Source organism: Leucoraja erinacea, chromosome 10 (assembly GCF_028641065.1).
Source record: "Leucoraja erinacea ecotype New England chromosome 10, Leri_hhj_1, whole genome shotgun sequence".
Lineage (NCBI taxonomy): Eukaryota > Metazoa > Chordata > Chondrichthyes > Rajiformes > Rajidae > Leucoraja > Leucoraja erinaceus.
Genome location: NC_073386.1, coordinates 11,587,029 through 11,614,117, shown reverse-complemented (window position 1 = coordinate 11,614,117; position 27,089 = coordinate 11,587,029). Strand labels below are relative to the sequence as shown.

The 27,089-nt window shown below is 42.6% G+C and overlaps 1 protein-coding gene across 1 annotated transcript in view; it reads left to right on the top strand.

Moving 5' to 3' along the window:
- The window catches only part of LOC129700783 (dihydropyrimidine dehydrogenase [NADP(+)]-like), a 637,641-nt gene that overhangs the window by 245,477 nt on the left and 365,075 nt on the right, over positions 1 to 27,089 (top strand). Inside the window, exons 7-8 of the mRNA XM_055641481.1 lie at positions 10,148 to 10,229; positions 13,993 to 14,080. Coding sequence (XP_055497456.1) covers positions 10,148 to 10,229; positions 13,993 to 14,080 — 170 coding nt within the window. The remainder of the gene's footprint in view (positions 1 to 10,147; positions 10,230 to 13,992; positions 14,081 to 27,089) is intronic.

Below are 27,089 nucleotides of genomic sequence, written 5' to 3'. Positions count from 1 at the left end.
AAAGCCCAGCTGGGACTGGCTGTGGTAACTTGCCTTTCCCTCAAACTGAATCAGCAGAGAGAGGGGGGGATGCCAAGCCTCGCCATCTGCTGCAAGGTCGCCAAGAACGCAGCATTTGCTCACATCCACACTGGCACAAGTCAGGACGGCACGGTGGCACAGCGGTAGAGTTGCTGCCCTACCATTGCTTACAGCGCCAGAGACCCGAGTTTGGTCCTGGCTACGGGTGCTGTCTGTACGGAGTTTGTACGTTCTACACTCAGGGAATGGTCAATTGTTGGCTGGGGACGAAGTGATAAGGAAGGAATACAAACAGTGAAATTAACAAGAGGACAAGGGTGAGGGAGTTCAAAAATTCGTAAGTTCTAGGAGCAGAAATGGCTCTTCGGCCCATCAAGTCTACTCAACCATTCAATTATGCCTGGCTAATCTATCTTTCCCTCTCAACCCCATTCTCCTGCCTTCTCCCCATAACCCCTGACACCCGTACTAATCAAGAATCGGTCAATCTCCGCCTAAAAAATATCCATTGACTTGGCCTCCACAGCCGCAGAGAGAGGGAATGCACAAGTCAATATTCATGTCACTGAATGCTTTCAATGGTTTATTTATTATCATGTGTACTGTTACAGTGAAATACCTTTTTTCCATACATACCAGTAAGACTTTCACCATATATAAGCACTAACCCCTGGTTAGTACAGAATGTACAGAACAGTCCCCTGGATCTATTTGCAAGAGGGGCTATTTTGGCACAATTTCACTCTTCCAGCTACAGTTGGCCACCAAGAGCAAAGAACTGTAGTTATACACCATGCAAATTGACTCTTCAGCCCACCTCGCCATGCCGATCAATTTATGTTGCCAATCTGAGGTAGTTTAACAGCATTTGGCCAATATCCATCTAAACATTTTCTATCCATGTAAATGCCCAAATGTATTTTAAACACTTCCTCTGGCAGCTCGTTCCTCATGACAACCACCCACTGTGTGAAGGAAATTACCCTTCACATCCTCTTTAAGTTTTCCTCTCTCACCTAAATCTGTGCCCTCTAATTTTAGACTCCCTGTCCTTCATTCTGACCTTCAGAATATTTAGCCTCGGAAACCATTTTAGATTGAAATTATATCTAATGGTCCCCAAAGGTATGTTCAATGTTTATTTTATTTTACTACTTTGTGTCTATCTTCCAATGAATAAAGATTCATCGTGTCCTGGGTTTGTAAAATCTAATTGTTCCAATATTAAATTATATTTGTAATTCAATGGCAAAGCAGTGAATCAAATAATAACACTGATAACCTCATTCAGAAGTTTAGTTTCATGTGCATATTTGTAGTTCTAGGAAGTAGTGTAGACACCAAGTTTAAATTCACTGCAAATAATTTATATTCAAGAAATTTTAATTCTGACTATCAAAGACCCACAATGTTATTGATATCAGATGTTAGTATATTTTCTACTTAAGAATACTTTTACTTTAAAATTCTTTAAAAGACTTTTCGATGGGCATGTGGATATGCAGGACATGGAGGTGGATATAGATTATGTGTAGTTAGATAACCAGGGTTGCCAGCTTTCTCACTCCCAAATAAGAGACAAAAGGTCAAAATAAGGGACAAATTCCCAACGGCAATTTGTTGACCGACTCAGCCGTGGCTGTGTGAATGATGAGTTGGCTTGGGTGCTGGACTGCACACAAAGCCCAGCCGGCGGGCCAGCTGAGGAGGTTTTGACCAGGGCGCCGGACATTGCGGGCGAAGTCCGGCACCCCATCCAACTCATGAACCGATGATCGGCCATGAGAAGGAGGGGTGGTGGTGTCGGCGGTAAATGAAGGTCCGAAGGTCGGACGGCAGGCCGGGCTGCTGACCGACGGGGCTACAGGCGAGGCGCTGCTGCTGCATCCATGGGCTGCACCAAAGATGCTCCTCTAGTATCTTTGGGCTGCACTAGGTCGGGACAGGTGAGGCAGGGTTGGACGTGGCACTCCCCTCGACCAGAGTAGTAGCAGTCAAATATGGGACAAAGGTGGTCCAAAATGGAACTAACCAATTTAGCCCAATATACGGCATGTCCCGGCTAATACGGGAAAGTTGGCAATCCTATGGATTATGGATGTTCTTGGGATCATGTCCGGTACGGACATTGTTGGCCGAAGGGTCTGTTCTTCGGTTGTATTGTTCTGTGTTTTATGTTTGAATACTGGGTGTGTATTTTCTCTCTCATACTGTATGTAGTTCTGAGCAGGTTTGGAAGGACATGAGGAAAACACACATTTGTCTCACACAGCGCAGGATTTAAAATGCTAGCCAGATTTAACCAGAAATATCAAGAGGTTAGCAGTCATAGTTTGCGTTGGTAATGAAGAACAATGATCGTTTTGAATGTTTGGTGTGCACTTATGTACTTTTGCTGTTGATTGTTACTCCAGTGTGTATGATCCATTTCATGCTGTGTCAGTACGTGAGTCAGTCTGTCAGTTAACGAGAAGCTGCTGAAGAGGTAATGAATATTAACACCTAATCAAATGGTATAATATCTGTGCAGGTTAACCAGTGTCAAATATACATATATCTTTAAATGAGCAATAATGTTTAGTGCATTCAATATTTTATTTGAATAATTTTACAAAGCCTAACATTATGTCATTTGATCTGCGTTCTGAGCCATCTTAGGTGTTGAGCCTGGGATAAACTGCTTTGCAGGTTTGAATAAGCAATAACAGAACATGGAATCATAGATGTGTGAGAAGGAACTGCAGATTCTGGTTGAAACCAAAGACAGACACAAAAAGCTGGAATAACTCAGCGGGACAGGCAGCATCCCTGGAGAGAAGGAATGGGTGATGTTTCGGGTCGAGACCCTTCCTCATACTGATTATGGATAAGGGAAATGAGTGATATAGACGGTGATGTGGCGAGATAAAGAACAATGAATGAAAGATATGCAAAAAAGTAATGATGATAAAGGAAACAGACCATTGTAAGCTGTTTATCGGGTGAAAATGAAAAGCTAGTGTGACTTGGGTGGGGGAGGGATAGATAGAGAGGGAATGCCGGGGCTAACTGAAGTGAGAGAAATCAATATTCATACCACTGGATATACAGTACATCTACTGGATATACATCACTACATAGATGGCATCCGAAGAAATGCCAATGCTACCCTGTGATGATGAAGAATAATAGGATATTGGTGAAACATTATCACCAGTGCTATTAATTACCAAAGCAGCTCGCTCTGCAAATTCAAAGCACAATGAGGTGGATGCAACAACAGTGCTTTATTTCACAAGGCAAAAAGCAAGCATAACAATTGATCGGTGTTGCAGTAACGGAGCAAGTTGTTACGAAATGTAAATTTACCGATCTTCAGTGAGTGCTGAAAATATAGATTCTTGATGGATGCAGGATGCATTTCAAAAAAAAAAGTATATTGAAAAAAAAAGTATCAATCTGTTTGAGCTACTTGAGTTAGGAAGATCATTGTCACATTTGGAACATAGAGCAATTGAGATACTGTAAATAGGCCACAAGGTACTGATGTGCATAAGATCAGAAGAGTTTATCAACAAAGACTGGAAAAGCAGAAACCATCTCCAGATAATAACTACGACATCACCAAGGGAGGCACAACATGAGATAGTGTTATTATTGTGGTGGCCCTCACAGAGCAGAATATATGGCTGAGGGGAAAAACTGTTAGTCTTGTGGAAAAAAAATCAACTCTTTCTTCAGGGAGGCATTCAGCAAACCAGGTACAAGTATATCCTAATGTTGAGGCTAATGTAGAGGTCCACAATCTTTCTGGTGAATAAAAGACACAAAGTGCTGGAGTAACTCAACGGGTCAGGCAGCATTTCTGGAGAACATGGATAAGTGATGTTTCTTCAGACTCAGAGCTCATTGAGGTGTGGGCAGAGCCTGAAGAATGTTCCAACCCCAAACATCACCTGCCCATGATCTCCAGAAATGCTGCCTGCCCCGCTGAGTTACTCCAGCACTTTGTATCTTTTTTCATAAACCAGTACCTGCAGTTCCTTGTATCCCCAATATTTTTTTAATGTACACAATATTTTATTCATTGTCATTTGAACCTCAAATGAGGCTCAAACGGAACTCTGTTTCTGCAGCCATACAAAATGAAACAATGTCTACAAGACACACAAACAATTTAATTCACACAAACATCCATCACTGTGAATCTCCTCACTGTGATGGAAGGCAAATATTTCTGATGATACTGACTGCATATTTGTTATACACTGCACCAAGGAGAGAACGACCCTGACCTACCTCATCGGAGACCCACAGACTCTTTAATCCGACTTTACTGGACTTCATCTTGCACTAAACGTTATTCCCTTCATCTTGTATCTGCACACTGGACAGCTTGATTGTAATTGTGTGTAGTTATTTCACTGATTGGGTAGCACGCAAAAAGTTTTTCACTGTACCCTCGATACATGTCACAATAATAAACCAAACAAAACAAAGTGAACACAACTTATGAATTGACATACTGGTTGATAAACATGCATTTGACAAAGTAATGAGTGAAAAATAAAAATTCCAGATTCTTTGTCATCCTATTCTAACAGTGTTGATATGTCATGATATTTTCGCAATACCATGTCTTTGACAGTTCTGGAAATCCTTTCATTGCAAATTATTTTCAAATATAAGATTTTGAACTCAATATTCTATGTCGCCTCATGCTATTACGATGGTTTTCTAACTTTGAACACTGTGGCAGAGCTTCACATCGCCAAGATCTCGTAAGGGGTACCTACAACTGACCAACTAGCTGGGGTAAAATGGCTGCAGAATAACATGTCATTTAGGTGAATAATAATATGGTGTCCAAAGCAGTAGTTCTTAGCAGACCCAAGGCTACTGCCTAACACTGCGGCACAGCGGTAGAGTTGCTGCCTTACAGCAAATGCAGTGTCGGAGACCCGGGTTCGATCCCGACTACGGGTGCTATCTACAGATTTTTTTACATTCTCCCCGTGACCTGCGTAGGTTTTCTCCGAGATCTTTGGTTTCCTCCCACAGTCAAAGACGTACAGGTTTGTAGGTTAATTGGTTTGGTAAATGTAAAAATTGTCTCTAGTGGGTGTAGGATAGTGTTAGTGTGCAGGGATCGCTGGTCGGCACCGACCCGGTGGGCCGAAGAGCCCTGTATCTCTAAACTAAACTAAATTAAAGTTGAGATGACATCCTCCAGTGAGTCACATATGTTCTTACAAATGGCACCGACCTCAGCTCTTATGCTATGAAGTAATCACAGTCAACCTGCATTCTCGAACAGAATGCATTAGAGACTTTGCTCAGGAAGACTGTCAAAGAATCGTGAAATCTAAAAATTATTAAAAAGGAAATTCAGGGTGGATCGGTGGTGCAGCAGTAGAGTTTCTAGCTTACAGCGCCAGAGACCTGGGTTCGATCCTAAGTGCGAATGCTGTCTGTACGGAAATTGAATATTCTCCCTGTGAAATGCGTGGGTTTTCTCCAGATGTTCAGTTTCTGTACACTCTAAAGTACAGGTTTGTAAGTTAATTGGCTTTGGTATAAATGTAAATTGTCCCGAGTGTTTGTAGGATAGTGTTAATGCGCAGGAATCACTGGCCGGTGCAGGGCCCGTTTCCACACTGTATCTCTAAACTAAACTAAAAAGTTATGGTTTCCAAGAATAGATTGGTCAATTAAAGACAAAATCAACTAATGCAAATGTCAATTACCTGAAGGATCATGCATCGACCCTTGTGTTGATTTTGCAGATATATATTCTGGCGATCATTTGCTCGTAATTATTCATGGTTATTGTGGTATCATGGCCCTGTCATAAATAATTTCCCGTCCACTTCAGCAGTGGTTGCCATCGCACAGCTACTGTGTCAGAGCTGTTGCCGCTCATCAGAGTGAGAACGGATAATGGATTGGTGTTCACAATTGATGACTGGGAGGTTTCCAATTTACGTAGGTTCCACTCATGACCAAGTCATCTCACTGGCTGTGAGACAGCGGTGCAATTGTACAGGGTCTTGGTGAGATCACACCTGGAGTATTGCGTACAGTTTTGGCCTCCAAATCTGAGGAAAGACATTCTTGCCATAGAGGGAGTACAGAGAAGGTTCACCAGACTGATTCCTGGGATGTCAGGACTTTCATATGAAGAAAGACTGAATAGACTCGGCTTGTACTTGCTAGAATTTAGGAGATTGAGGGGGGATCTTATAGAAACTTACAAAATTCTGAAGGGGTTGGACAGGCTAGATACAGGAAGATTGTTCCCGATGTTGGGGAAGTCCAGGACAAGGGGTCACAGTTTAAGGATAAAGGGGAAATCCTTTGGGACCGAGATGAGAAAAGCATTTTTCACACAGAGAGTGGTGAATCTCTGGAACTCTCTACCACAGAAGGTAGTTGAGGCCAGTTCATTGGCTATATTTAAGAGGGAGTTAGATGTGGCTCTTGTGGCTAAAGGGATCAGGGGGTATGGAGAGAAGGCAGGTACAGGATACTGAGTTGGATGATCAGCCATGATCATATTGAATGGCGGTGCAGGCTCGAAGTGCCGAATGGCCTACTCCTGCACCTATTTTCTATGTTTCTATCTTCCAGAGATACTCCACTGGATAGATAATAAATATCAGCAAGAACAGCAATAAATCTAATCTCGAGGATCAAATGGATTTCTTTGTTACCATATTGCTGAGCAGTCAACTCCATATGACAAAAACACAAAGTGCTGGAGTAACTCAACGGGTCAGGCAGCTTCTCTGGAGGACATCGATCGGTGACATTTTTGGTCGAGGCTGTTCTTCAGACTGATTGTAGTAGGGGGGGAAGAGAGTTTGGGGTGGGACAAAGCCTGGTGACAGGTGGATACAGGTGAGTGTGGTTTTAATTGGTGGATGGGTGGACAAAGCCAGAGAAGAAAAGGAGACAAAAGGGTGTAAGATTAGGAAGGGAGTGAGGCGAAAATGTAAAGCTAGATGGGATGAAAGAAGGGGGGAGGGGAGGGGTGGGGAAAGGGATTGGATATGCAACTGGAGGGCCATGAGGAAGGAGACGGGGGAGATTGTTCCCTAAAATGAACTCCATATGACATGCGGCCATTGGAAGATTCATGCTCACAGCATTGCGTGGATTTCAGGGTAATCATGCAAAATGCACATGGAACATCATCCACTCTTTGGTGAATCCAGAATGGACAACCTCCAGTCCGAAGATGAACTGAACAACCTTCACATACAACAGCCGTATTTAGAAAGCAATAAGTGTGAGCAGAAATCTATTTATCGGAGACTTCTGCAACAAAGTGATATATACAGTAGACTGAGTGGATTAGAATGGTTCATATAATTAGCAAGGGTGAGAGGTAATACAGCTATTGTTATGTTAATGTGTTTCCTATTCTGTGTGTTCATTCCCTCCTTATGCCTGCATATGATTCTAAGCATACCCAGCATGGTAATAAAGAAAACAGCCAGTATTCAATATCATGCAGCAGAGCATATATCTGACTAACTCAAGGCTTTCCAGTTCTAGTTTACAAATAGTTTGAAGTCTGATATACAGTGCATTCAGAAAGCATTCAGACCTTTTCACTTTTTCCACATTTTGTTACGTTACAGCCTTATTCTCAAATGGATTCAATTCACTTTATGTATCATCAATCTACACACAATACCTCATAATAAAAAAACGAAAAGAGGTGTTTAGAAATTTTTGCAAAATAAAAAAAAATAACTGAAATATCACATTTACGTAAGTATTCAAACCTTTTACTCAGTACTTTATTGAGGCACCTTTGGCAGCAATTACAGCTCAAATCTTCATGGGTACAAGCTTGGCACACCTATATTTGGGTAATTTCTCCCATTCTTCTCTGCAGATCCTCTCAAGCTCTGTCAGCGTCGATGCACCACTATTTTAAGGTCCCTCCAGAGATGTTCGATCGGGTTGATGTCCGGGCTCTGGCTGGGCCACTCAAGGACATTCACAGACTTGTCACAAAGCCACTCCTGCGTTGTCTTGGCTATGTGCTTAGGGTGGATGTCCTGTTGGAAGGTGAACCTCCGCCCAAGTCTGAGGTCCAGAACGCTCTGGCGCAGATTTTCATCAAGGATCTCTCTGTACTTTGCTCCGTTCATCTTTCCCTAAATCCTGACTAGTCTTCCAGTAACTGCCGCTGAAAAACATCCCCACAGCATGATGCTGCCACCACCATGCTTCACCACATGTATGGTGATGAGACCACGCCTGATTTCCTCCAGACGTGACGCTTGGCATTCAGGCCAAAGAGTTCAATCTTGGTTTCGTCAGGCCAGAGAATCTTGGTTCTCATGAGAGTCTGAGAGTCCTTTAGGTGCTTTTTGGTCAACTCCAAGTGGGCTGTCATGTGCCTTTTACTGAGGAGTGGCTTCCGTCTGGCAACTCTACCATAAAGGCCTGATTGGTGGCGTGCTGCAGATATAGTTGTCCTCTGGAAAGTTCTCCCATCTCCACAGAGGAATTCTGGAGCTCTGTCAGAGTGACCATCGGGATCTTCGTCACCTCCCAGACCAAAGTCCTTCTCCCCCAATTGCTCAGTTTGTCCGGGCGGCCATCTCTATGAAGAGTCCTGGTGGTTCCAAAGTTCTTCCATTTAAGAATAATGGAGGCCACTGTGCTCTTCGGGACCTGCAATGCTGCAGAAATTGTTTTATACCCTTCCCCAGAACTGTGTCTCGATACAATCCTGTCTCGGAGGTCTTCGGACAATTTTGCTCTATTTTGAGTGTCATAGCACAGGGTCTGAATACTTATGTAAATATAATATTTCAGTTATTTCTTTTTTATTACTTTGCAAAAATGTCTAAACACCTGTTTTTGCTTCTTCCTTCAGGGGTATTGTATGTAGATTGATGATTAAAAAAAAAGAATTGAGTCCATTTTAAAATAAGGCTGTAATGTAACAAAATGGGGAAAAAGTGAAGGGTCTGAATACTTTCTGAATGCACTGTAACACAGTCGATTAACTTATACATGTGAAATTACTTCTGGTCTGTTCATAAAGTCATAGCGTGTTGAAAGTGAACAGATTAATCAAATTAATGAGTTTGTTAAACGTGTGGATAAAATATCCACCAGTTATTAATGCAATCACTGAGCATGATTTAATATACAGAAATGTTATAAATATCAAGCTGTATTATATTGTAATGTTATATCCAATTATAGTTAGACGTTGCACATTTTCAAGATGAGTGAAGTAAAACAATCATATTGATGCAATATAAAGAGATATGTTTTGTGGTCACACAATCATCGAGTATTATACCACAGCTGACTTAACGTGACCTGAAGTGCCTATTACTGAGAGGAGTGTAATAATTATAGGACGTGGATTTAATTGAGTTGCAAAAGAGCCGGAGAGAAGGCAGAGAAGGTTGTTTTACACCAAGATCTGGAATGCGCAGCCTGCAAAAACCTGGTGGAGGATGATTAAATGGCAACTCTCATAAGATCTATACTTCAAAAGTAAAAGACTCCAGAGGCAAGGGGGGACGACAAAGAAGTAAGTCAGGACAGCTCAGGCCAAATGACATTCTTCTGTTAGATTCATTGATCGGCCAACTAATCAAAAATAGAAAAGCAGGCAATGTTCCCCAACTCACTTATTAAACAAAGAATTTCACCCCTCGCACCACTAATTGTAAAATACTTAATCAAAGCTGTTAATGCAGGCCAAATTAATGTTTATAGATTAGTTTAAAGCAGATGGTGATGATATTTTAAGGCATTCACATTACCGATGTCCTTTTAATATTATTAGTAAATAAATTATGAAGACGCTGCTTTAAAATAAAGATTTAAATTAAAATTCCTATTTTTGTTTTTGCGAGTTTTAAATCAAGCAGAGAAATTGCCAAGGTCATTCTTTTTAATGTAATAGCGTAGAATTGTTACAGCACCAGACGAGATGATTCATCCTCAAGGCTGTAAATAAAATACAAATAATTCTCGTGTCAACAAATCTATTCTAAAAGTAAAATAACATCAAATGATAATTCTTGATTTGCATTGATTAAAACAAAAGCTCTTATGGCAATGAGAGAATCATGATATTTTTTTCTTCTTTCTTTCTTTGTAGCACGTCTGAGATCCCACAGTTCAGATTGCCTTATGATGTTGTCAAGTTTGAAATCAAGCTGATGAAAGACCTCGGAGTGAAGGTATCGGCACAATACCACTAAAGCACGAGCAAAAAAAAAAAATGAAGACTAGCTTGATGTTTATTGATGATTAACAGCAAAATGTCACACACATTAATAAAGGACAATTAAATGTCGCCAATTGTTGCCATTGGGTGGAATACCTGATTTAGTTCTGAGCATTTGTCTGTCTGTATTTTAAATGCAACCAGTCTGGAAAAGGGCAATCAATATCTCTGTCTTGCCGTGCTGGCATGTGATTAATTTCATGAGAGAAAAAGTTTCTTCATATATTTTGTTTATTTAAAATTTTTGATTGAATTTAATCTGAACCAGGATGTGTGTTTTGAACTTGCTTTTACCCTCCACATCTAAAACTAAGATGGGAAAAATTATAAAACATTTTAAAGGATATGGACTAGAAATTCGACAACCTGATTAGCTCCAAAAGTCTGTAGACTGGGTTTCTTATTAATGTTTTAACTTCTTCAACTCCACCAGTGGAACGTAGCCAGAGTCCATTGTTAGGCGCCCCATCATAACCTTGACATTCCTTCAGTCATGACCACAGTCCCACTTTTCTCTCTTCGCTCCCCACCACTGACCTGACTTGATTCTTGAGATCCTGACTTCCTCTTTCACCCACGTCATTCCCTCTCCAGTCCCCAAACAAAGCCCTCAACTTCCCTTGACCATTGGGGCTGGCTTTGCTGGCTCTGCAGTGGTTGGACTAATGATGGAGATGTGTTTGTACAGGGAGTATGTATAAGGCCTTTTACAGGTTTTGGATCTCAGCCAGCAGAATATTGTGGTGAGGAACCAATGCATGTAACCATAAGGTCATAAGTGATAGGAGCAGAAATAAGCCATTTGGCCCATCAAGTCTACCCCACCATTCAATCATGGTTGATCTAACTCTCCCTCCTAACCCCATTCTCCTGCTTTTTTCCCCATAACCTCTGACACCTGTATGTGTTGGCTCACCCCATATCATGTATTTTGGCAGTCCTTGATAGGTACACTAATTTTGCAGCTCGTTTTTTTTTTGGAAAAGTAAAAAACCGGTTGGATTACATTAAGTGCATGATCTTTCAACACAAGTGCTTTGAAAGGACAATACTTGAATATGCTTCAATGTGAGAAACATTACATTTGATGACTTGTGTTGGAAGGAACTACAGATGCTGGTTTACACCAAAGATAGACACAAAATGTTGGAGTAAAGCAGCGGGACAGGCAGCATCCCTGGATAGAAGGCTATCCAGATGACTTTACACATTATAATTTAAGCAGGGTCTTTTTAAATAAAAACGGACCAAGTGGGTTTCTTTCAGGTGCTCTGGTTCCTTCCCACATCCCGAAGACGTGTAGGTTTGTAGGGTTAATTCACCATTGCAAATTGTCCAAAATGTGAAGGTGAATGGGAGAACCAGGGGAGGAAATGGAGAGATTAAAACAGGATTAACATAGGATTTCGAAAGATGGGTGCTATCTGGTTGGTGCAGTCTCAGTTGACTAAAGACACATTTCCCTGCTGTAGGACTCTCTGACTCGAGAACATATTAAAATACAAGTATAAAATCATAAAAAGTAAAAGTTTAAAGATACAGCATGGAAACAGGTCCTTTTGGCAATCAAGTGCATGCCGACCATCTAGTTCACACTAGTTCTGTGTTTTCCTACTTTCTCATCCAATCCCTATGCACCAGGGATGATTTACAGAGGCCTTTTAACCTACAAGCCTGCACGTCTTTGGGATGTGGGAGGAAACTAGAGCACCTGGAGGAAACCCAGGTGATCATAGGGAGAACATAGATTTGAGTATAAGAGCAGGGAGGTTCTACTGCAGTTGTACAGGGTCTTGGTGAGACCACCCCTGGAGTATTGCATACAGTTTTGGTCTCCTAATCTGAGGAAAGACATTCTTGCCATGGAGGGAGTACAGAGAAGGTTCACCAGACTGATTCCTGGGATGGCAGGACTTTCATATGAAGAAAGACTGGATAGACTCGGCTTGTACACGCTAGAATTTAGAAGATTGAGGGGGGATCTTATAGAAACTTACAAAATTCTTAAGCGGTTGGACAGGCTAAATGCAGGAAGATTATTCCCGATGTTGGGGAAGTCCAGAACAAGAGGACACAGTTTAAGGATAAGGGGGAAGTCTTTTAGGACCGAGATGAGAAAATCATTTTTTACACAGAGAGTGGTGAATCTGTGGAACTCTCTGCCACAGAAGGTAGTTGAGGCCAGTTCATTGGCTAGATTTAAGAGGGAGTTAGATGTGGCCCTTGTGGCTAAAGGGATCAGGGGGTGTGAAGAGAAGGCAGATATGGGATATTGATTTGGATGATCAGCCATGATCATATTGAATGGCAGTGCAGGCTCGAAGTGCCGAATGGCCTACTCCTGCACCTATTTTCTATATTTCTATGTTGAATGGCCTCTGTAAATTGTCCATAGTATGTAAGGAAAGTGGGAGAGCATAGAAATATCATGAATGGTGGACTGATGTTTAGCATAGACTCACTGGGCTGAAGCGCCTGTTTTCTATGCTGCGTCTCTAAACTGAACTAAACTAAACTAAAAGTGAAACATGATTTCAATTTTACAAACGGATATGCATCTACGCTCAAAAATATGACCAGTATGACCAGGACTGTAAGAAATTGCAGCAAATTGTTGATGCAGCCCAGGCCATCACACAAACCAACCTCCCTTCCATTGGTTCCATTTATACCTCACACTGCCTCGGCAAGGCCAGCAGCATAATCATGGACGAGTCACACCCTGGTCACTCCCTCTTCTCCCCTCTCCCATTAGGCAAAATGTACATAAATGAGAAATCGCACACCACCAGATTCAGGGACAGTTTCTTTCCAGCTGTTATCAGGCAACTGAATCATCCTACCACAACGAGAGAGCAGTGTTGAACTACTATCTACCTCTTTGATGTCCCTCAGTCTATCCTCGACCGAACTTTGCTGACATTACCTTGCGCTAAACGTTATTGAGTATTGGAGCAAAGAGGTCCTTCTGCAGTTATATAGGGCCCTAGTGAGACCACACCTGGTGTATTGTGTGCAGTTTCGGTCCCCTAATTTGAGGATGGACATTCTTGCTATTGAGGGAATGCAGCGTAGGTTTACAAGGTTAATTCTCGGGATGGCGGGACTGTCATATGGTGAGAGAATGGAGCGGCTGGGCTTGAATAATCTGGAGTTTAGAAGGATGAGGGTGGATCTTATTGAAACATATACGATTATTAAGGATTTGGACATGCTAGAGGCAGGAAACATGTTCCCGATGTTGGGGGAGTCCAGAACCGGGGGCCTCGGTTTAAGAATAAGCCATTTAGAATGGAGATGAGGAAACAATTTTTCTCACAGAGAGTTGTGAGTCTGTGCAATTCTCTGCCTCAGAGGGCGGTGGAGGCCGGTTTTCTGGATACTTTCAAGAGAGAGCTAAATAGGGTTCTTAAAGATAGCGTAGTCGTCAGGGGATATGGGGAGAAGGCAGGACGGGGTACTGATTGGGGATGATCAGCCATGATCACATTGAATGGCGGTGCTGGCTCAAAGGGCCGAATAGCCTATTCCTGCACTTATTGTCCATTGTCTTTTGTCTATTCCCTTATCATATATCTTATACACTGTAAATGGATTGATTGTAATCATGTATTGTCCTTCCACTGACTGGTTAGCACGCGACAAAAAGCTTTTCACTGGACCTCAGTACACATGACAATAAACTAAACTGAGTTTCTCATTTGTGTTTTCATTAGGTTGTCCATGGTAAAGGTCTTGGAATTGAGGGAATGACTCTGGAGAGCTTAAAGGAAGATGGTTACAAAGTAGTCTTCATTGGTATAGGTAAGTGCACCAACTATATAAAATTATGAGAGGAATAGATTGGGTAGATGCACAGAATCTCTTGCCCAGAGCAGGTGAATCGAGGACCAGAAGACACGGACTCTATTCCTTGGAGCGTAGGAGGATGAGGGGTGATCTTATAGAGGTGTATGAGATCATGAGAGGAATAGATTGGGTAGATGCAGAGTCTCTTGCCCAGAGTAGGTGAATCGAGGACCAGAAGACATAGATTTAAGGTGAAGGGAAAAAGATTTAACAGGAATCTGAGGCGTAACTTTTACACAAAGGGTGGTGGGTGTATGGAACAAGCTGCCAGAGGAGGGAATAGTTGTGGCTGGGACAATCGCAGTATTTAAAAAAGAGTTAGACAGGTACATGGATAGGACAGGTTTGGAGGAATATAGACCAAGTGCAGGCAGGTGGGACTACTGTACCTGGTACAAGTTAGCCAGTGTGGGGAGGTTGGGCCAAAGGGCCTGTTTCCACACTGTATCGCTCTATGACTCTATGATAGGTTTTGTGTTCAGCTGTGCAAATTTTTGGATGGTCTTAGGTTTATTCTTTTGAAGTGGGATTAGACTTTTTAAAGGTAATCATGAATGTTGTGCTGAACATGAAAACCAATTGAGGTGTAAGACTTGGCTGTCATCGACAAAATAGCTGGATAGCTCCACACAAATAATAGATTGACTTCAGATCTACTCATGCAGTCAACTTACCTGACTGATTTGAGCATGGGCTCACAGTTTCACTTGTGGCATTTCAGAATCAAGCTTTCAGAATCAAATCTGTCTGAACAAGGCATTATTTCAGCAACGAGGAAGATAATTAGCAAATTTGCAATATTTTTTTAATTGATTTTTGGAGACACGCCATTAAATAATATTCCAAATTAACAATCAATGGGCATGATTGCTCTAAATAATGTAAAAATAATGAAATCAACTTGCCTATTGACAAACTTATTTCTCAAACAATAATGTTGTGTGAGGTATTTTAAACGCCATTTTACTTTGCATTGGTTTATTTTTTAGCAGCTAAAATGTCAATTTGTGCAGAACTGTGCATTCTTAGTTTGGAATATGTAGCTTTTATCAAGCTTTCTTTCCCCCATCCGTGAAATCACCAGCACGGAACGGTGGGGCAGCGGTGGAGTTGATGCCTTACAGTGCTTGCTCCGGGTTCGATCCCGACTGTGGGTGCTGTCTGTACGGAATTTGTACGTTCTCCCCGTGACCTGCGTGGGTTTTCTCCAATATCTTCAGTTTCCTCCCACACTCCAAAGACGTACAGGTTTGTAGTTAAATTGACTTGGTAAATGTGAAAATTGTCCTTAGTGCATATAGGAGAGTGTTAATATGCGGGGATCGCTGGTCGACGTGGACCCGGTGGGCCGAAGGGGCTTTTGTTCTACCTTGGAATATTTAAACTTAGATAAAGGGGCCACAAGATTAATTTTAGTTTAGTTTAGATTAGAGATGCAGCACGTAAACAGGCCTTTCAGCCCACTGAGTCCGCACCAACCTACGATTACCCTGTATGCTAGCACTATTATTTTACACACTAGAGACAATTTACACTTTTTTACTGAAGCCAAATTAACCTTATTGACCAAATTGTACATTGTTGGAGTTTGGGAGAAAACCGGAGTGCACGGGGAAAACCGAGGCGGTCATAGGGAGAATGTGCAAACTCCACACAGACAGCACCTGTAGTCAGGAGCGAACCCGGGTCTCTGGGGCTGAAGGGCAGCAACTCTACCGCAGAGCCATCTTGCCACCCTCTGCCAAATGATAGTTTATTTGTTGAAATAATTGGCTGAAATCTCATCAATGTTATTCTCACAGTGTTAAAATGGTATCATGTGTTTCCCTAATGCTGTTTAAAAAAAATCTAAAAAGATTGTGAAGTTGTACAGCACCATTTAATCAAAGCAGTTTTTCATGCACCTTTGTGCAACGCCTTGCAGTTTCAGAAGCGATAGATGATACTGAAAAGCGCTAATCAAATTTCTGGCAGCTACTAATGCATTGCTGTGCACCAGAAATCTCACCAGTCAGTCTTTAAGGGTGCCCAAGCACAACACTACCAGCACTCTTCTGGCTACCTGAGAATGCTGATGATTCAGATTCAGATTCAGATTCAATTTTAATTGTCATTGTCAGTGTACAGTACAGAGACAACGAAATGCATTTAGCATCTCCTTTGAAGAGCGACATAGCAAACGATTTTGAATTAAAAAAATAAATAATAAGTGTCCGTGGGGGGGGTGATTGGCAGTCACCGAGGTACGTTGTTTAGTAGATTGACAGTGGCCGGAAAGAAGCTGTTCCTCGACCTGCTGGTTCGGCAACGGAGAGACTTGTAGCGCCACCCGGATGGTAGGAGGGTAAACACAACAGCGCTTGCTTTGGACAGACTCAATGGAGGGAGCGTGGACAATTTTCACCACCCTCTGCAATGCCTTCCGGTCGGAGACAGCATACCATACTGTGATGCTTGATGAGCCTGGCTACGGAGATGTTGACTCCCAGAGAATGCTTAATGATGATGAGGTCAGACATGCATCAGTGATTCTAGAGTTGGAGGGGAGCGTGCAGGCTGATGAGGCCAATTTTCAGGCCACCCTCTGTAGCCTTCCGGTCGGACCACAGAGCAGTTGCCATACCATACTGTGATGTAGTTGGTAGTCTAAAATTTAGTAAGCTGCTAACCTTACATTCTTTTAGGAAGGAGATGAGGAGAAATTTATTTAGTCAGAGGGTAGTGAATCTGTGGAATGCTTTGCAACAGAAGGCTGTAGAGTCCAAGTCAGTGGATATTTTTTAAGGCAGAGGTAGATAGATTTTTGATTAGTACGGGTGTCAGAGGTTATGGGGAGAAGGCAGGAGAATGGGGTGAGGAGGGAGAGATAGATTAGCCATGATTGAATGGCGGAGTAGACTTGATGGGCCAAATGGCCTAATTCTACTCCTATCACTTATGACCTATGACCTGGCAGATCATATCATCTGCAGGAGAGGCATTCCTGATTTCAAAGGGGGCTGGTAGACCCTGTCAGAGCCGTAGCCTATCACTCCTCTCAGTAAAATGGAGGCGCAGGAGTCTGCAGGTATAATTGTTTGCAAGGTTTCGTCTCAAAGCACCAGCCATTCCTTTCCGCCCACATACGCTGCTCAATCTGAGTTCCTCCAGCAGGTTTTTTTGTTGCTGCTGTCAGTAAGTTGGGGGGGAGAACTCTGCTTGGATTTCTTTGGGAGCGCCTCCCGCAGCCAACCTCAAGGGTGCAGTAAGCCGGAGCCAGGTTCCCTCTTCTCTGCTATCAGCGGCACGGTGGCGCAGCGGTAGAGTTGCTACCTTACAGCGCTTGCAGCGCCGGAGACCTGCGTTCGATCATGACTACGGGTGCTGTCTGTATGGAGTTTTTACAGTCTCCCCGTGACCACTTGGGTTTTCTCCGAGATTTTTGGCTTCTTCCCACACTCCAAAGACGTAAAGGTATGTAGGTTAATTGGTTTGGTATACGTGTAAATTGTCCATAATGTGTGTGGGATAGCGTTAATTTGCGGATTGATTGCTGGTTAGTGCGGACTCGGTGGGCCGAAGGCCCTGTTTCTATGCTGTATCTCTAAACTAAACTAAAAGCCATCATGCTCCTTGCTCATCACGTCCGTCATCATTGCCGGTTCCCTCCTCCTGGTCCTCTGGTCTTTGGGGGGCGAGCAGGGGGCTGTTTCACAGGCTATCCATGCGTCTATTCAAAAGCCTCTTAAATGCCACCATCACATCTGCCTCAACCACCAGATCTGGCAACGCGTTCCAGGCACTCGCTTCCCTCTGTTGGCCATGCACATATTTTTTAAACTTTGCCCTGCTCATCCTAAAGCTATGACCTCTAGCATTTCACCTTTCCATCCAGCAAAAAAGATTCTGACTGTCTACCTTATCTATGAATGGATCAACTGGGCATATTCGTTGGAATTTAGAAGGTTGAGAGGGGATCTTATAGAAACATATAACATTCTTAAGGGAATGGACAGGCTAGATGCAGGGAAATTGTTCCCGATGTTGGGGTAGTCCAGAACCAGGGTTCACAGTTTAAGAATAAGGGGTAGGCCATTTAGGACTGAGATGAGGACACACTTTTTCAGCCAATCAGAGTTGCTAATCTGTGGAATTCTCTGCCACAGAAGGCAGTGGAGGCCAATTCACTTGATGTTTTCAAGAGAGTTAGATATGGCTTTTAGGGCTAACATAATCAAGGGATATGGGGAAAAAGCAGGAACATGGTACTGATTTTGGATGATTAGTTCATATTGATTGTCAGCGCTAACTCGTAGGGCCGAAAGGCCTACTCCTGCACCTATTTTCTTTGTTTCTCTGTTTCCATGATAATCTAATTATCATTGCGGTTTGGTCTATTTAGCCTTGAAAATAACATTGCTTGGCCTATAATGATGTAAAAGCTGATGTTTAGAAGCATAGAGGCACACAAAAAAGGTGCAGGAGGAGGCGATTTGGCCCTTCGAGCCAGCACCTCCATTCATTGTGATCATGGCTGATCATCCACAATCAGTAACCAATGCCTGCCTTCTCCCCATATCCCTTGATTCCACTAGCCCCTAGAGCTCTATCCAACTCTCTTTTAATTTCATCCATTGAATTGGCCTCTACTGCCTTCTGTTACAGAGAATTCCACAACTCTCTGGGTGAAAAAGTTTTTTCTCATATCAATTTTAAATGGCTTGCCCTATATTCTTAGACTGTGGCCCCTGGTTCTGGACTCCCCCAACATTGGGAACATTTTTCCTGTATCTAGCTTGTCCAGTCCTTTTAAAAATGTATATGTTTCTTTTAAATCCCCTCTCATCCTTCTAAATTCCAGTGAATACAAGCCCAGTCTTTCCAATCTTTCCTCATATGACTGTCCCGCCATCCCGGGAATTAACCTCGTGAACCTACACTGTTCTCCCTCAATAGCAAGGATGTCCTTCCCCAAATTAGGAGACCAAAACTGCACACAATACTCCAGATGTGGTCTCACCAGGTCCCTGCACAACTGCAGAAGGACCTCTTTACTCCTATACTCAAACCCTCTCGTTATGAAGGCCAACATGCCATTAGCTTTCTTCACTGCCTGCTGTACCTGCATGTTTACTTTCAGTTTAGTTTAGAGATTCACCATGGAAACAGGCTCTTCGGCCCACCGGGTCCACGCCGACCAGTGATCCCTGCACATTAGCACTATCCTATACCCACAGGGACAATTTTACATTAACCACCAATTAACCTACAAACCTCTACGTCTTTGGAGCATGGGAAGAAACCGAGGATCTCAGAGAAAACCCACGCAGATCAAGGGGAGAAGGTACAAAGTCCGTACAGACAGCACCCGTAGTCAGGATCGAACCCGTGTCTCCGGCGCTGTATTTGCTGTAAGGCAGCAACTCTACCGCTGCACCACCGTGACCACCCAGTCTCTCTTCTGTGAGAGAACAATGTCTGATGTTATTAATGTGGTTGGAAATCTGACTAATGATGATATCCGATTGTTATGATTTGGTTGATTATCTGGGCAAGCATAACACAATTTAAACAAGAAACAATAAAATCTTAAAGAGAGACACAAAAGCCTCTCAAACGACTAGTGTGGGGAGCGAGGGGGAGAGGTGGGGAGAACTTTCCTGTATTCCTCTCATCCACATCCCCACCCTAGTTGTCCTACTAGTTCCACTGTTCGCATCCTTGTATCCTTCTTGTTAGCGCATCTTCCCCAGCCAACAATGCATCATTATGGACTCCATCCTTCCTGAAATCATCTGTTGCCAGCCCTTGTTCTGGCCTTCTCTACCTTTCAATAGACAACAGACAATAGGTGCAGGAGTAGGCAATTCGACCCTTCGAGCCAGCACCGCCATTCAATGTGATCATGGCTGATCATCTCCAATCAGTACTCCGGTCCTGCCTTCTCCCCTAACCCCTAACTCCGCTATCTTTAAGAGCCCTATCTAGCTCTCTCTTGAAAGTATCCAGAGAACCGGCCTCCACCAGCAGAGAATTCCACAGACTCACAAATCTGTGATAAAAAGTGTTTCCTCGTCTACATTCTAAATGGCTTACCCCTTATTCTTAAACTGTGGCCTCTGGTTCTGGACTCCCCCAACATCGGGTACATGTTTCCTGCTCCAGCGTGTCCAAAGCCTTAATAATCTTATATATTTCAATAAGAACACCTCTCATCCTTCTAAACTTCAGAGTGTACAAGCCCAGCCGCTCCATTCTCTCTGCATTGGACGGTCCCGCCATCCCGGGAATTAACCTTGTAAACCTACGCTGCACTGCCTCAATAGCAAGAATGTTCTTCCTCAAATTAGGGGACCAAAACGGCACACAATACTCCAGGTGTGGTCTCACTAGGGCCATATACAACTGCAGAAGGACCACTTTGCTCCTATACGCAACTCCTCTTTTTTATAAAGGCCAACATGCCATTCGCTTTCTTCACTGCCTGCTGTACCTGCATGCTTACTTTCAGTCTGAAGAAGGGTTCTGACCCGAAACATCACCCCTTCCTTTTCTCCAGAAACGTTGCCTTACCCGCTGAGTAACTCCAGCATTTTGTGTCCATCTTTGGTGTAAACCAGCATCTGCAGTTCGTTCCACACAACCAGTAAAACCTACCTAATTGTAGACCTTGCTGTTTTTCCTCTGTAATTAAGTGCCGTGACACTATATTCTGCCCTGTGGTATTTTTCTCTGTACACTGCCTGCTGTAGTTATGTATGGCTTGAATGGTACTCATGTCTGACTGGATAGCACATAAACAAAGCTTTTTACTGTATCTCAGTAAACATGATAATAACAAGCCAATAGAAATACCAAAAGACATGCCCAAATATTAACTCTTGAAATGTGGGCACAATTGAATCATGCTCCTGAACTAGATTTTTAACATTGCAAAATTCATCTTTTGTTGTTCTCGCACAGACACATTTCTTAAGCTCATGTGATAGGAGCAGAATTAGGCCATTCGGCCCATTAAGTCTATTCCGTCATTCAATCATGGTTGATCTGTCTCCCTCCTAACCCAATTCCCTGCCTTCTCCCCATAACCCCTGACGCCCGTCGATCTTTAAAACACACCGTTAATTTTAATGGCAATGCTTGCGCTTTGATGCATATTCCATGTTTATTACTGGACTAAAAAGAATAAGGGCAGTGTTTGATAGAAATATGCGTGCACTATGAACAGTTTTCATTATGGTGTCATCAAGTCCTGAGTACCAAGAGGTGGCGCAGATCAGGGTCTGGGAGTCAAGAAGGGCCACAGCTTAGGATTTGGTTTCAGGAGATGGCACCGATCAGGAGCTGAAGGTGAAGGTAGGTTAAAGATGGGGGCTAGGAGTTTGAAGGAGGGTCATACATCGCAGCCTGGTATCGAGGGGTTGTGTAAAGGCTGGTAAATGGATTTTCAAAGATTTTCTTTTCTTTTGAATTGCTCCTGAGGACTATTAGGTATTCCCTGGATGAAGACATACCTTGGCATTGTGAAATGCTCTTTAAATGGACAGTGTGTAACATCCAATCCTCTCTGCAAAATTCCAAAAGAGCCCAGTCCTATGGGATTTTATGAATTAGGCATTATCAACATATTTTAGAAACACAGTGGCACAGAAGTAGAGTTGCTGCTGTACAGCACCAGAGACCTGGGTTCGATCCTGACTGGCGGTGCTGTCTGTACGGTGTGTATACATTTTCCCTGTGACTGTGTGAGTTTCTTCCGATGCTCCGTTTTTTTTTGGCCTTCCAAAGATGTGCAGGTTAATTATTAAGTTGTTAATTAAAAAAAAGGTTAATTGGCCACTGTAAATTGTCCCCTGTGTGTGGGATAGAACTAGTGTATGGGTGATCGCCAGTCTGAGGGCCGAAGGGCCTGCTACAACTCTGTATCTCTAAACTCTAAACTAAAACTGAAATAATCTAACAGGGAAATCAAAATAAACATGTTTGATTACAGCACCAGGACATTTATTAAGGATCAGCATTGGTGGGAAAGGAATGGTCAGGTTGGCTAATTGTAAACGTGAGTTACACCGTATCACGGTTTTGTGTCACGCCAACATTTTAATTAAAGTAAGGGCAGAGGAACTTCACCCCTTGGTTTTAAATTATCTCCACAATAAATTCTGAACAGAGAGCGAAATAAAACGTATTCAAAACGATGCCACGAGGCAGATGTTGTGAAGTGGAAACCAACACATTGTGCTGATATCTAATATGAAAATTGCCTAGTTTCTGCAGCAATTTCAATAATTGCAAGATTTATTTTATTGGCTCTCTGTCAGTCTGCTGAGAAGTCAAGTACTGACATGAACTAAAGCAGTAAACAATGCTGGCAGAAGCAATCTTTAATGGTTATTGTGCAAGTATTGAACAGCTACAAAAAGAAATTGAGTTGGCGATGTTTAATTCACAAAATATCTCCCAGCTTGCTATTCCAGGCACTATCACAATGTTTGAAAAACATTTGGACAGCCACACGGATAGGAAAGGCTGAGAGGGATGTGGGCCAAACATAGGCAGGTGGGAATAGTATAGATGGGGCATGTTGTGCTGAAGGGCCGGTTTCAACGCTATGATTCCATGACTCTATCTTGGCCTAAGAATGTTATCGCTGAATTTCAAGAATTGATTAGCCAGTGCTGGCTCGAAGGACCGAATGGCCTACTCCTGCACCTATTGTCGATTGTCTATTGTCTAAAGGAAACTGGGGACAAATGGTAGTGATATGAAGCACATGCGCACGGATATGCCCAGATATAGTTCAGTTAGTTTATTGTCACGTGTGGCGAGGTACCGTGTAAAGCTTTTTGTTGCGTGCTATTCAGATAGCAGAAAGACAAGACATGATTGCAATCGAGCCTTTTTCAGTGTAGAGAGACTGACTAGGGTTCAGCTCCTCTGGAATCTTGCCGAGAGGATGGCACCTTGGCCTGCTGCAAACTATCTATTTAACAAGCTTTCGTGGTGCTTTCTTCCCCCATAGCAAACCCGCCAGCCCCCAGTAACGACCCGAAAAACAATAACATCTTGAAAATCCTTCCACAAGCCTTTTCAAGACCCCACAATCCCAGGCTGGCATTCACGACCACATTCAAACCTCGTTTCTTACTCTCTCGTCTCCTCTTGACTCTGAGACATAGAAACACAAAACCATGGAAAATAGGTGCAGGAGTAGGCCATTCGGCCGTTTGAGCCAGCTCGATATGATCATGGCAGATCATCCAAAATCAGTACCTCGTTCCTGCTTTTTCCTCCCATATCCTTTGATTCATTTAGCCCTAAGAGCTAAATATATCCCTTTTTTGAAAACCTCCAGTGAATTAGCCTCCACTGCGGCAGATAATTCCACAGATTTAAAACTCTCTGGGTGAAAATGTTTTTTCTCATCTCAGTCCTAAATGGCCTACCCCTTATTCTTAAACTGTGACCCCTGGTTCTAGACTCCCCCAACATGGGGATCATTTTTTTACATCTAGCCTGTCCAATCCCTATAGAATTTCATATGTTTCTATAAGAACCCCCTTTCATCCTCTTAAATTCCAGTGAATACAATCCCAGTCGATCCATTGTAAGGCTGTCAACCTTGATCTATGATGCCTCCTTGAATCCTAGACCCTGATTTGTTCCCCCTCCATAAAGAAAATGGATATGCAAGTTAGGAGAGTTGATGAGCTTGTGAGAAAGAATAAAATGCAAGAGAAATGGGAAATGGAAGTGCTGGGGTTATCTTGCTATGGGTCAGCATAAATTCATTGGGTTGAATGGACTCTTTATAAATTCCATCATAATAATAATTCCTCCACACAACAAATGTTTAACAGATCCCTGCAGCTACTGATTATTCCTGAGTCTTCAGTACAATATTTGTGATGCATACATTTACCCACGATTGTTTTATGATATTTCTTTTCAGAAAGAAAAGCTTGCAAAAGTTGTGCTTTTTGTTTGGCATTTATTGAAGAATATGCAAAAGTATCGCCACAAAACAATTTAATTTATAGAGGCAGCAAATTATATCAAATTTCTAAAAATTTGTCATTGAGATTACTAACCAGTAAAAACCGGGGAAATGGTACCGGCTGCTCAGGGTCAATGGAGAGAATGAGGAGGAGTTTCTTTTCCCAGGCCATGAGACTGCTGAACGAGGACTGAGTGTCGCCGCCCCCCAACGCCCAAACCGTCCCCACCCTCCTCACCAGCACCACACCAGCACCTGCACCCCCGCCCCGCCCCGCCTCGCCACCATCAAACACACACACATGGGACAGAACTGGATGGAACATGCTGTCATCACAGGTGTTCCAAGGCACTTGTCACTTTGCTTGTAACAGCACTACTTGTAATGTGGTATATTTATGGGGTATGTGGGTTATGTGGTATCTATGGGGTACATATTTATTATGTGTTATATGTGGCTATTGTTTTATGTGGATTATGTGTAAGTGGGGAACCATGCACAACTGGACAGGGACTTAAGCATTTCACTACTGGTTATACCTGTATAATTGAGTATGTGACCAATAAACTTGAATTGAATTGAAATGGAACCCATCAGAATGAACTTTTGCAAAATATTTCAATGTTTTGTGTCATTTTCTTTAAATGTACTCCATCCTACTACTCTTTCAAATTAAAAGCAGTCATTGCTAAAAAGGTAAACATGATTTTTAATTCATTGCATGCAAGACACACGCTGCAAAATATGAATTATTCCAACAATCGATATGGCGTAGTGTACTGTGCAGAAACCGCTTGTAACATAACAGGACTTAATTATGCATTATGTAGTTCAAGAAAGCAGATATTTGATTAGTAATGAAAACTAGACATACTTTAATTCTACACAAATGTCTGGGTCAGGAAGGATTCACTAAATAGAACTTCAGAATCAAAATTAAGTGTTTGTCTTCTGAGCAGAAGAAATGTTATGGCATTGATGCATTACGTGATTAATGAGTAGTAGCCTCAATGCTGCTGGAAGTATTCGTAAGAAATGATTTATTATTCTGTTGGTATTGCCTCTTTCCTCTAAATTAGAGATTTAAGCACCTTTGTTTGAATTAACTAAATGAAATGGAACGTGTGACAAATGGGATCACAAATCTGCTGGAAGGTTTGTCAGACGCAGATAATGTATGTAGTTTGAACTAAAAATGCAGCCAGTGTATCTTCCTGTGGTGCTTTATTAAAATCAATATGACTGAATTATTGGCATCTATCATGCAAAGCAGGAAGATAATATTCAGTGACAGTGTTGATAATAAGTGTCCAGAATAAAAATCATCTGCGGAAGAGCAGAGCCACACGCAGTGTGTTATTTTTATTAACATCTAAACTTAGGCACTATTGATTCTGTAAATCAGGAGTGAGACAGAACAAAAAGATTAGGAGCAGGAGTCGGCCGCACGGCTATTCAAACCAACGGTACAGTTCTGGAGATCAAAGCCACACTTCTGTTACACCTCATTCCCTGGGGCTTGCATTCAGTTTTTGGTATCCCCGAAGCTCACCATATACTGTAGGTAACAGCAACCCATGGATCCCTCTCTTTCCTTCCCTTCCCCCACACTACTCATTGTACTAGTTAGCTATTGTCCTGCTGTGTTCCTCGGTTTACTCATTGTCACCTATCCAACACCCAACAATGCCCACATTTCCTTGATTAACGATGCATTTTACATATCTTCCATTCATTTCTCCTACCGTCTATATCTCTCGTTCCCCTTTCCCCTCACTCCCAGTCTGAAGAAGGGTCTCGACACGAAACGCCATCTATTCCTTTCCTCCTAAGATGCTGCTTGGAACAAGTTGCCCCTCAGATTCCTATTAAATCTTTCCCCTCTCACCTTAAACCTATGTACTCTGGTTCTTGAATCCCCTACTCTGCATAAAAGACCATGTGCATCTGCCTTATCTATTCCCCTCATGATCTTATACACCTAAATAAGATCACTCGTCATCCTCCTGTGCTCCAAAAAATAAAGTCCTCACCTGGCCAACTTCTCGTAATAGCTCAAGTCCTTGAGTCCTGGCAACATCCTCATAAATCTTCTCCACACTCTTACTAGCATAATTACATCCTTCCAATAGCTCGGTGGCCAAAACTGAATACAATACTCCAAATGTGGCCTCACCAATGTCTCACATAATGTCTCGCCTCTATACTTCTATACTCAATAACCTGACTGATGAAAGCTAATGCACCAAAAGCTTTTTTTACCACCCTATCTACCTGTGACGCCACATTCAGGGACACTTGACAATAAACTCTCTTGACTTGACTGTATGCCTGTACTCCTAGGTCCCTCAGCTGCATAACACTGCCCAGTGGCCTACTATTCACTGTGAAGGGCACGCCCTGGTTTGACTTCCCAAAATAAAACACCTCACCTTTATCTGCATTAAACTCCATTTGCCATTCCACAGCCCACTTGCCCAGCTGATCAAGCTGGATGATATTTCCCAATGTGGATTAGGTTTGAAGAGATGCATGATCCAATAAACAAAAATCCAGGTGCAATTTAAGGCCTGATGTGGGAATAGAGTGGAGAAGAGCTTTCACCATAAAAAGGGATCACTTTGGTCAATGATGGAAATAGGAATTAAAATGTAACTGAAATGGATTGCTGAGGGAAGTCAGGGACACAATCACAAGTTCAAAAGAAAGAGAAGCAGAATCAAGGGCTGCGTGGTGGCACTGTGGTAGTGCGGCTGCCTGACCCGGTTTCGATCCTGTTTGTATGGAGTTTGTACGTTTTCCATGTGACTGCGTGGGTTTTCTCCTGGAACTGCTCCCACACTCCAAAGACACACACGTTTGTAGGTTCATTGGCTTCGATAAAAAATTATAAATTGTCCCTAGCATGTAGATTAGTACTAGTGTACAGGGATCGCTGGTCGGTGTGCATTCGGTGGGCCAAAGAACCTGCGCTGTATCTCTAAACCT